The following is an 11072-nucleotide window of genomic DNA, read 5'->3' as shown; positions in this document are numbered from 1 at the left end:
CGCTGAAATGACAGTCTGACTATGCTGCATGTTACATTTCCACAAGTGGGAGGACATGTGGCGTTGAACCGCGCTGACACAGGGTGAGGTGGTTCAGGGCAGAGGTCAGGTGAAGGACTTGCCAAGGGTTTGTAAGAAAAACTGGATTTTTTTGACCGCAGTAGTTTGCAGCTGCCCTTATCTTCACATCTGAGGCGTCCCCTTCCTTTCGCTGACCGCTGGTCCTATCCAGCTGAGTTAAAAATTGCTCACAAATCACACATTCGTGTTGAAATATTAGAAGCCATTTTGACACGCTTCTTTTCAAAAGGGTCAGGCTGTTGTGTGAGGAAGGTAGAAATGCTGAATTCTATTCTTTTTGTGACCGTGGTGATTATCTGTGGCTTGGGTACCTGAACCTCTTTGTCGTGCACCTGAAAAATGGGGACAGACCGCCTAAGACAGCTTGGATGGCATAAATAATGAAATTGTAAAGTGGTTTGAGTCCCTGGCACGACACGCTAAAGCGAAGCGAACTGCTCTGTTGCTGTACCCCACGGGTACGCTCCGCACGGCGGTTTGGGGTAGAAGAGGGATGAATGCTGGCAGGCTGCACTACTGCTTGGGCACTTTTCGTGGTTCCCCTGCGACATTTGGTAGGTAACCAGGGAGATTTCGCTGCCAGGACTACCTAAAGGCTGTCAGTGGCGTTTATGTTATGCCCGTGCCCAAGAAATACTGCGCAGCGACAAGCGGGCCGCTGCGGCCTGCAGCCGTGCAGGGGTTTACCCGAGGAGGCTGTGCCCTGCTCTCGGAGCCCTTCGGGTCACCCAGGGCTGGGGGAGATGCCTCCAGGGAGCCCTGTGCTGCCTCTGGGGCTGAGGCCGCTGCCACAGAGCAGGGTGCGGGGGGGATATTTGGGGGGACGGGGGGGTGCCTGCTTCCAGGGGCCTGAGGGGAGAGGCCTGAGGGGAGAGGTCTGAGGGGAAAGGCCTGAGGGGAGAGGTCTGAGGGGAAAGGCCTGAGGGACCAGCGGCGGGGCGGGGGTTAAAGGAGGGACCCGGGGATATCGGAGGGGGATGGCTGAGGAGGAGAGCCGTGCCCGGAGCCAGGCGAACACGGGCTGCGGCCCTGAGGGGAAGGCGGCGGAGGGGCGGCGCGGCCCGCGGGGGCTGCTGGGGGCGATGGCGGGCGGGCCGCGGCGGGCCCTGTCCCCGCCCCGCAGCGCTCTGCCCGCACACGCCCGCCCTCCGCCGCCGCTGCCATTGGGAGCCGAGCAGCGCCGAGGCGAGCCGAGCCGCGCCGAGCCCAGGCAGCCGCCGGTCCCGCTCCGCCGCCATCGCCATGAGCTTCTTGTTGTGAGTTGCCGCGGCGGGGGCATGGCTGCCTGTGGGGAGGAGGCTGCCCTTGCTTGGGCCGCCTGAGGAGGGAGAAGGGTCCCTTCTGCTCTACCCCGTCCCGCCGGGCAGGGCAGCCCGCCGAGGGGAGGCGGCCGCCGCCCGCCCGCCCCCCTTCCCCGCCGGCCTGAGGGAGCGGGGCGGCCGCTCCCCGCCGGCATGGCGCCGCTTTCCGCACCTCTCTCCTTTCCTCTCTTCTCCTCTCCGTCCCGCCGGCGGAGCGGCGCCCAGCCCGCTCTTTCCCTTTGTGTCCCGGTTCCCGGGGAGCTCTGCCGGCCGCCCTCCCGGGGCTGTTACCGGCCGCTCCCGGGGCTGTTACCGGCCGCCCTCCCGGTTCTACCGGGCCGCTCCCGGGGCTGTTACCGGCCGCCCTCCCGGTTCTACCGGGCCGCTCCCGGGGCTGTTACCGGCCGCCCTCACGGTTCTACCGGGCCGCTCCCGAGGCTGTTACCGGCCGCCCTCACGGTTCTACCGGGCCGCTCCCGGGGCTGTTACCGGCCGCCCTCACGGTTCTACCGGGCCGCTCCCGGGGCTGTTACCGGCCGCCCTCACGGTTCTACCGGGCCGCTCCCGGGGCTGTTACCGGCCGCCCTCACGGTTCTACCGGGCCGCTCCCGGGGCTGTTACCGGCCGCCCTCACGGTTCTACCGGGCCGCTCCCGAGGCTGTTACCGGCCGCCCTCACGGTTCTACCGGGCCGCTCCCGGGGTTGTTACCGGCCGCTCTCACGGTTCTACCGGCCGCCCCCCTCAGCCGCGGGAGCCGGCAGTTAACGGCTGCTCGGGGCCGGCCGGCGCCTCCGCGCCCTGAGGGCCTTGGGCGGGCGGCATTTCGCCCCGCCAGCGGGGCTTCCACCTTCCTTTATCGGCCCGGCGAGTCGCACAGCGGGGACGTGAATTATTATTATTATTATTTTTTTTTTTCTTTAAAAAAAAAAGCAGCCACGCGTGGAAAATACATCCGCGGGAGGGAGGCCTTGGCGGTGAGCGCTGCGGTGCGAGCCTGGGGGGGATCGCTGGAAGGGCGAGAGCAGCCTTGAGGGAAAACGCACCGATCCCTCTTCTATAATATTCTTCTTTTTTCACCCGTAGCAAGGACGGCGCGGGCAGAAGTTGGCGCCCGTAGCGTTATCTGCGGTAGATAAGTTAAAACTGGATCGGGCTCGGTGAGCAGCAGCAGCAGCAGCGTTTAAAAGTTAATTCCAGGTTGAGGTAATGGTTGCGCGGTGACTGAGGGCGATCGGGTGCAAACACAGCCGAGCGAGGGCTCGCTGGCAGGGTCCACGTTGCTAATGAGAAGGCAATTGTTTACTGCGGCATAAAAAAGCTCCCTTAGGAGTCGGTGGCAATTTAGGTGCGGGCAAAAACCTTGCGATTTGCAATTTTGCTTGGTAGACAGCAACTGAATGAACTTTGGTCCCTCCCCTTGGGAACAAAGACGAGGTACTTCTGACAATTAACATAAACCGGTTCAGTGACCTATTAATTAAAGTGAAGATGTGCTCTAGGGAGAGAAGGGAAATCCAAGCAGCTGAAAAAGCCGCCCTGGCAGAGCCGAGCTCCATTCAGGCCTTCGCTGAGCGTTCTTGCACGCTCAGGGTTAACGTGCGAGCAGTTAGTGGGACCGTTGCCATAATATCTGACAGTTGTTAAAGGCTTATATTGATAACCAACAGATGTATATGTAGCCTGCTTTTAGAGAAGAGACTTTATCTGGGGAACTGGAGTGTTCTAGTAAGTTGTGTTCTCAGGGAGACAAATAACAGCGACGCCGGCTTCCTTCTAAATCTCTCCATTGCGTTTATCTTTTAACTCCGCCGTACCAAACCAGCTTGCGCCGGTGCTGCCTTACCCCAAGAGAGATTTTTTTGAAAGACACCTACGAGCTGCAGGGTGGAAGCTGCGAACGGGAGGTGGGTACAAATGGCAGCCCGTGGATTCAGGCGCAGTGCTCCTAATGAGAAGCCCAGCTGTCCCCCTCCTTCAATAATTCTCAGCTGCTGCGACGGAGAAGGGGGGACAGGGTTTCGAGTACGGTGGTGTCCTGGGAGTCTGGTTTGCAAATTAGAGAGCCTCCTTCTCCGTGGCATTTGGCTAACCGGTAACGGAAAAGCGTGAAACCCTCCACCCTCTGTCACAGGCAATAATGAGATGCTTATTTCTTTTTCCAGACCCTTCTGAAACCTAGGAAAGCAAACCTTTACCCTCACCTCCATTGGTTCAAGTGGTTCTGCTGGATGAGATATAGAAATGGAAACTGAAGTTATTGCAAGGCAAAGCTAGAAATGTTGGCAAAGTTGTGTTTGGCTCTTGTTGGCAGAGTGTTGTAGACGGTACCTAACTTGCTCATCTGCAGCCTAGAAATGGATTTAAAAAAAAAAAATTTAAAATATGCCTTGTAGGCCTCAGGGAGACTAGGGAAACTTTCTATGTTACTGGCAAGTAGTTAAGTTTTGTTTGTTTTTTCTTTTTTTTTTTTTTTTAAAAGTATCCAGAAAGTTAGCCTCACCTTTTGTCAAACTTCAATTTCACGTTAACTCAATAGAGGTATTCAAAGATAGTGCTTGGATATCTTTACACTTTTACAGATTTAGTAGTACAAACTTGTATTTTGAGCTGCAAACCCCCCACATTTTCACGGTGCTTTTGACATAGTTTTTCGTAGCGCTTTTTCACCCCCTTTTTCACCCAGTGTTTCCTTGGCGTTGAGGTAGCAAAATTGATTGTTCGTCCGTGCTGTTTTCTCCGCATCAGTGATGCTGTTGTCTTTTTGTGAACCGAGTCACAATTTTGAACTCGCCTTAAAGACGCGGCAGATGAGGACTGTCCTTGCGCGCTTAGGCTGGAAACGTGTTCTAAATTGCGGTGAACCTGTCACGCAGGTTTCTCATCGCTAACTTGGCTGGAGTTTGTCAGTTTGACACTCCAGTCTGGTATCAAAGGCCGTGTTCTGCTTGCAGACTTGCCTGATGTCAAATAACAGGGCGATTGTGCTTGGGTAACACAGGGTGCTTGGGGCCCCCCTCACGGGCCCGTTGCACGGGCCGTGTCCGCTGACAAATCCATTGCTATTCTTTGCTGTTGCTAGGGCCAGTGACATATAAAGCTACGTTTGGGGGGGGGGGAGAAATCAAGGGAAACCATTGTCTTCTCTCGTTATGGGTAACGCTATAAAAAGGCTGTTTTGTGAGACGAGTCAGTGAATTAATCCAGCTCGGTTTTGACAGCAATTGTTATTTTCAGTGCCACTATTTTCTCCCTCTGATCTGTTTCTTCCTTTCTGAAAAGACTTTATAAACCTCTCCAGTGGCTGAATAGGTTATCCTGAATCTTTAAAAAAAATTAAAAAATGGGAATTGAACTTGAAAATATCTTCAGTTCCAAAAAAAAAAAAAATTCAGCTTGGTAAGTTCTCTCTAAAAGGAAATTACAGCCCAATTGCAGGTACTTCAGCTTACATCTCCAAGGAAAAAAATTAAAGATAGTTCTGGTAGGCGTGCCATATGGTAACATGCTTGTGTTATCCTACGCTGGCAAAACTTACATAAAAAAGAAGCTAGATGAAAACCATTTATTTTTAAAAGGAAAAGATTCGCTTTTATTACTGAAGTCTTGAAATTGTGTTTTCTTAAAAAAAAAAAAGCCATCTATGTATTGGTGAATACTTCTCAGCATATATTTTTGGAAAATAAGATTCATGTAATTGGTCGTAACTGATGAGACTTTGAAAGACTAGGAGCTGGTGGAAACAGCAAGTTAAGGGTGAGGACGAGTAGCTGTTGTTTGGGGCACATGTGTTTATGACATTGCAAAGCTGACTTGTAAACTAAATTGAGGGAAAGCTGTGCTCTTCTCTGTCATGTTATGCAGCACAGCGGAGCCTAGCAGCCGCTTCTGATGGTGCGCGTGGGTTCATTGTTTGAAAAAATCTAGTTAAAAATCACAGTTTGTGTCTATAGGTATGGGCAGAAGGTGCAGTGGGACATGACTTTTTTCCCTTTCAATCTCTTGCAGAGTAATACCAAAATCAGAGCTGGTGTGTTTGTTTCCAGATTGACAAGCATTGTGGCCTTCCTGATTTCTCAGTCTGCTCCTGCTGTTGAAGAACATCATGGCTATTTGTTGTTTCCCCTTCCTCAGCTTTCTTAGGTGTTGAGTTGCTGTTACTTACCAAATGAAAGCCGTTTCTAAACTGGGCAGTGTTTTTCAGCTTACTCCAGCTGCAGAGCAGCCCAGCGCTTAGTGAGCGATCCTTGTGTAGTTAAAAGTTGGAAATGTGGTGTTTATCTCCTCTTTATCGAGTGCTCCCACAGAAGATTGTTAGGCACGACTAAACTGGAATTTTGGTCATTGTAAATCAATATGTAGGCACTTTCAAACTGTTAGAAATGGGAAGTACATGCTTATCGAACATTCAGATACTTTTCTCCCTGTATTTTAATGTACTGGTTTTCTTCAGTTTTTGCTCGATTAGTGTGATGCTACAGTGCAGGCTGTGTTCCTAGCACAGACATCAGAGTAGAGGCTCTCGACACGTGAATGTGTTACCTTCCTGCACAATCTGTTGTTTAACCACTACCATTAGTGATGTGTTCAGTTCTGGTGGGGTTTTTTTTTGGGGTTTTTTTTTTTTTTTGGAAGAGTACCAGGAATGAAAAGTCTCTTGAGTTTGCCCATGAGTTAATTTGAGAGAGAACTGCCAAGTTATTGCCAATGTTTTAAATATTTTTTTTTTTTTTTATTAAGCCTCGGTAACGGTAATTTTAAGGAAAGCAAAAGGTTTCCTTGGAGGTAGAGTTTATATGGAATCAGCTCGGACAATGAACTTCACAGAAAGTAAACTGGTTTTTTCCCCCCCCTCTTTTTTTTTTTTTTTTTTTTAAGCTGCTTATAGATTTCATCGGTAGTGTTAGGTTAACGGTTGGACTCACTGATCTTAAGGGTCTTTTCCAACCTAAGTGATTCTATGATTCATTGAATGATTGGCTGTGGGAGTATCTGCTTTTAGCCGAAATTTGTATTTACTGTTGTTGAAGCATGTCACTTCACTTACAGTGTTAACTGTGTGTTTAATGCCTGTTTTGAAATGCCTGCTGTCAAAAGATTTGCTCCTTGGCTGGCAGCTGGTTTTGCTTTCAAGGAAGGGAGCACCAAGGAACAGAAAGCTTCCGGAAACCACGGCAACAACAAACTTAGGCAGAGGTGTTCATGTTGCCCCTTGTGCTGCCTGTGGTACAAGTCATTTTACAGTTCTCAAAGTCTCTTGAAAAAGGCCCATTAAAGTGCTTGTCCCTCTGCTTCCCTCCTCATTTATCTTCCCCAAAGACCCCAAAACTGTTTGTTAGGGTGCAGTTTGCTGATAGGGTTAAGCTCACCGAGGCATTTCTCATCCTTCTAATGAGCTGGTTGAAGAAGATGCAGCAGAAAACTATTAATGCCTTTTCGGTGGGATTAGTTTTTTGCTAATGTAGTTCCTTGGCGTCATTGTGTAGTGACAAGAGGGATGGTGTCGGAATAATGGAAGCAGCAGGAGTGTCTGGACATGGCAAAAGACAGGGAGGAGGAGGAAGCTTCTTTTTCTGTGCAAACTGGCAATCGAATAACTTAGCAGTGGCACCAACCCTGTCCTTCAAACTTCATTTGGCTTGCTGTGTGCGTTACTACCTGTTTAGGTAGCTGAGTTCTTGCCGTTCCCCCATCGCTGACTTTGTTCTTCCTTGGTGAGTTTGGTGAAATGCCTGCTTGTTGTGGTGAACAAGCGTACACTCTCAAGAAGTAGCTGATCAAATTTGCGTACGGTGAAATGGAAATAACTGTAGCCGGCAATGAAATGAGTGCTGCTGCCTTATCGGTAAGGTTGGAGGCAGAGGGCTGCGAAGCTGAGTTTATGCTGCAGCCTGGCTTTTATTTCAGAAAGAACGAGTCTGCCTCAGAATGAGTGAGCTGTGCAGACCGGTTCAGGCTGTAAGATGTCTGAGCTTGGAATTGTATTTGGGGAGGGGAAAAAAAAAAAAAAAAAAAAAAAAAGCCAACTTTTGCTGCCAATACTCTGTTTCGGGGAACATGCAATTGATAAATTGAGCGATTGGCACTTGTGAAGGTTCTTAGATGCCTCCTTCTCAGTATAGGAGCATTACATAAATATGGAAAAAACATACGAAGAAAGGCATTGTTCAGTGTGAAAGTTGTGTTTACTACATCGCAGTGATGGCTGGTCTTAATTGCTTCCTAATTATTTGCTTTTATGCCACAATTGTTTTCCCTTGTTTGTCCTTCTCTCTTTGTCTTTGCAGTGTAAGTGAACCTATGCCATAAGCTATTTACATTTGTCAGAGGAGAATAGCGGTGGAAGAAGGATGGCTTTCAGGGGAGGATTTGTGCATGTGTAGAGTGGCTTGGTTTTTAATCTTGAAAAGGTCTCAAAAGCATTTGGGATTTTTCTGTCAGGTCTTTGGATTTAGGATCTCTTTGTGGCGACACGGTCAGGACAGCGCAGGGGTCACAGTTACATCTTACACTGTATGTGTCCTGAGAGATATATAGACTTCTTTTTGGGGTTTGGAAAAGGATAAAATATTAGAAGCATTTGTCCACTGAGGGGTGGCTTAAGAGTTGCGAGTGTGGTAATATGTTTTCGTGCCCAAGGCTGACAGAATGAAGCTGCTTGTTTTACTTACAGAAGTAAATAGCTGCATTTAATTATGCCACTTTAAGTCTTCCGTAGTAAGCAAGAAGAAAGATAATTGCTGCCAAAGCTATCAATAAGCCATTGACCCACAAATCAACCTAAACCACAGGATATGCTTTGCGATGCTTTTAGCATGTGTAAACTAGGCCACTTCATATTAATATGAGTCGAGCTACAATGAACTTGCTGTTTGTTTTTTGTCTTTTTTTTTTTGTTCCCCCCCCTTAAAGTACACAGAGGGACATTGTGGGTTATATATTCAAATGCTGTAGAATCTGTTTTCAGCTATAACTGAATACAACTTCATTGCTTTTCACAGACTTCCTAAAATTTTTCTAGCCTGTAAATTTCATGACGTGGGACTATCAGGATCCAGTGTTTTGCTTTGTCATCTCTGTGTGCGTTGCATTTTAAAACGTGGCGTGTCCTTCCCTTTCACTTCGGTAGCACTTCTGTGGCACTAGTGTAGTGTTGCCTGTTGGTATTGTAACTCCACCTGCTGCGTGGTACGTGAATGTTACTGAAGAGAGGCTGTGATGGACGTGTTTCTACTGGTGTGAAGGACCATGCTGTGTTGTAGGAAGGTCAAAAAGTGAGCAATGCTGAAAGCGTTTGGGAGGAAGAACGGGAAAGGTTCTTTGCGGAGTCTCTGTGAGACAACTAAGGGCAAGAAAAATACTTAAGTTTTCAGGGGGCTCTCTTCGAGAGGAAGACATAAATTGCATTTACCTCTTCTGGAAGGAAATACACTGAATTTTAAAACTGAGCAGGGTGCTATAAGTTTCCCTCCAGAGTTACAGTACATTCTGACTAGGTTATCTAAAACCATGCGTGTGCAGCTTTTCTGGATCAGTTTAAAGCGGATCATAAAGTAAGTTCATGTTAGGATTTTTCAAATAATTTCCCAAAGCCAGCGTGCTGGTTAGTCTGCATGTGGATCTGTCGAATGCTTTCCCAGGGCGCTGCCGCCTGGGTCAAGATTTTGGGGAAGGGATTTGAAAGAAGGGAATTAGGGGGCATGTATCCGTGCAGCTTAACTGGGTTCTTTGCTAGTAAGTTTGAAATGACTTCTTAGTTAGCTTAGTAGGTGTACACCTTCCATGACCTGATACCCAGTTTTGTGCAGTGTAGTAAAATGTGTTGCGCATCTTGGACATCTTTGGTGTAATTAAAGTCTTTGCTTTCCGTTTCAAATATGTAGCCTGAGTCAGCAGACAGTAAATTAATGCATATGAGATGGTAATTTTGTGTTAAGAAAAAGACAGTCCCCCCTGGTGAATTGATGAAGGTAACAGTAGGTTTTTTTTCCTTGCAAATGTATTTTGAAACTTTAAAAGCAATACTTCAAGTGAATTCATTCGCTCTTCTCTTGCATTTTTTTCTGTTTTTCTTCAGGAGAAAGCTAAGGATAAGGTACAGCTTTTTGGTCCATTTAGGCCTTGCCCTTCAAAATATTGACTTCAGTCGCTCTGATATAACTTGGAAATGTAAATGGTCTTTCTTCCTTTGTTCAGTCTTTTCCTATTCATCTTGAAACCCAACTGCGACCTTTGCTTCTTGTCCCAACATTCCTTCTGTTGGTGTTGTGTGTGGTTGGTTTTTTTTTTTTTTTTTTTTTTTTGTGAAGACACTTCTATCTTGTTCAACCTCTCCTCTCTTCCTTTCTTCCTTCTCCAGTTCACAGCTGTTCCTTGGCAGGAATCCATTCCTTTTGTTATTCTTACATACCTCCTGTGATCCTACCCATATTTCAGTTGAGTTTTATTTGAAGTTTGCTGCTTTTCCACATACTTGGCTTTTTTTTTTTTTTTTGGTTGTCTGTCGTTGCACTTTGTCTTTAAATTTGGTAGCTTACCTCCAGAGTTAATTGCTCGTGTCCTAGAGATATGAGCAGCCCTGACGTACAAAATCTTAATCCCTTCCTCAGTGAAGAAGAGTATCTTGCAGATAAGAACTCATAATGCCCGATTTGTTGTCTTTATCGCAAGTCTAATGCCTCTCTTTTTCACGGAGAGAATAAAGGAGCTTAAGTAAGCTTTGGTAAATTCCTCTTCTGCTAAAAATTGAGACGTCTGTTTTTTGATACAGAAATAATTTCAACCCAAATCATGATTGGGTGGGTTTCCTATGTTGACCTTAATAAAATAACCCATATTTTGTTTTGCTAGCTGGTATTTTAATTGTGTTTTTACCAGCTTCAGTAGCACGGTCCTGGTTTTGCTTGAATGGAGTAATTGTTTTAGGGACTTGCTGAGTGTTCGAGATCTAGGAATCAAAATGGCATTACTGTGTCTTTTACTTGTCATAGTTTGTGGCAACAAAATACTGTTTTTTCTGATGCTGAAGTGTAACTTGTACAAAAAAACCCAGTGTCTCTAATGTCCTGTTATTAAATTCTGTGGTTGACAGCTCATCTTAAAATTTCTTGCTGCAGTGTACAAGAGGAAAAACCTGTATGTTTAAATTCACCATAGAACAGTTAAACTGACTCAACTGTCAGAGGCACAAGCGTAAATAATTTAAAAAGTAATGTTCTCCTGTGTATGTAGGAGCTATTGTTCCCCCTCAGATGCTTCAGACAGGTGGATTTTCCTGATACGATACTTTGCAAGACCTAAGCAAATCTTACTGAAGATGTTTACTCACAGCACCTATGAGAAGGTATTAAATATGGGGGATGTGTAAGAAATGCTTGGTGATGAGATAATGCGGTGTATTTTTGGAAAGCTGTTAGATCATTCATTACTGCCTCCTGTCCCTTTCTTCTTCCTGTTGTTCTCTGCGTTATTTCTTGCCTCTAATGATTGTTCTGTTACTTCCCGATTTCAGACCCCCTTTAGCCTATTAATCAAACTGTAAGTGTGATTTTATGTATATTTTTTGAAGTTTTCTGTTGGGAAGTTGCCGAGTATTTCTCATTTGCCACGTTCATATCATCAGCCTGTTTTGCAAGGGAGTTATAAGAAGACAGCCTTTCATAAAGTGCTAAAGGGACTCCTCACCCATTAAA

General features: G+C 46.9%; 1 protein-coding gene across 1 annotated transcript in view; it reads left to right on the top strand.

Moving 5' to 3' along the window:
* Positions 1 to 1303: 1303 nt before the first annotated feature.
* MOB1B (MOB kinase activator 1B) overlaps positions 1304 to 11072 on the top strand; it is a 44837-nt gene continuing 35068 nt past the window's right edge. Inside the window, exon 1 of the mRNA XM_075709140.1 lies at positions 1304 to 1337. Coding sequence (XP_075565255.1) covers positions 1324 to 1337 — 14 coding nt within the window. The 5' untranslated portion in view covers positions 1304 to 1323. The remainder of the gene's footprint in view (positions 1338 to 11072) is intronic.

Source organism: Pelecanus crispus, chromosome 4, assembly GCF_030463565.1.
Source record: "Pelecanus crispus isolate bPelCri1 chromosome 4, bPelCri1.pri, whole genome shotgun sequence".
In the NCBI taxonomy this organism is placed as follows: Eukaryota; Metazoa; Chordata; class Aves; order Pelecaniformes; family Pelecanidae; genus Pelecanus; species Pelecanus crispus.
This window is presented reverse-complemented; position numbering and strand designations above follow the sequence as displayed.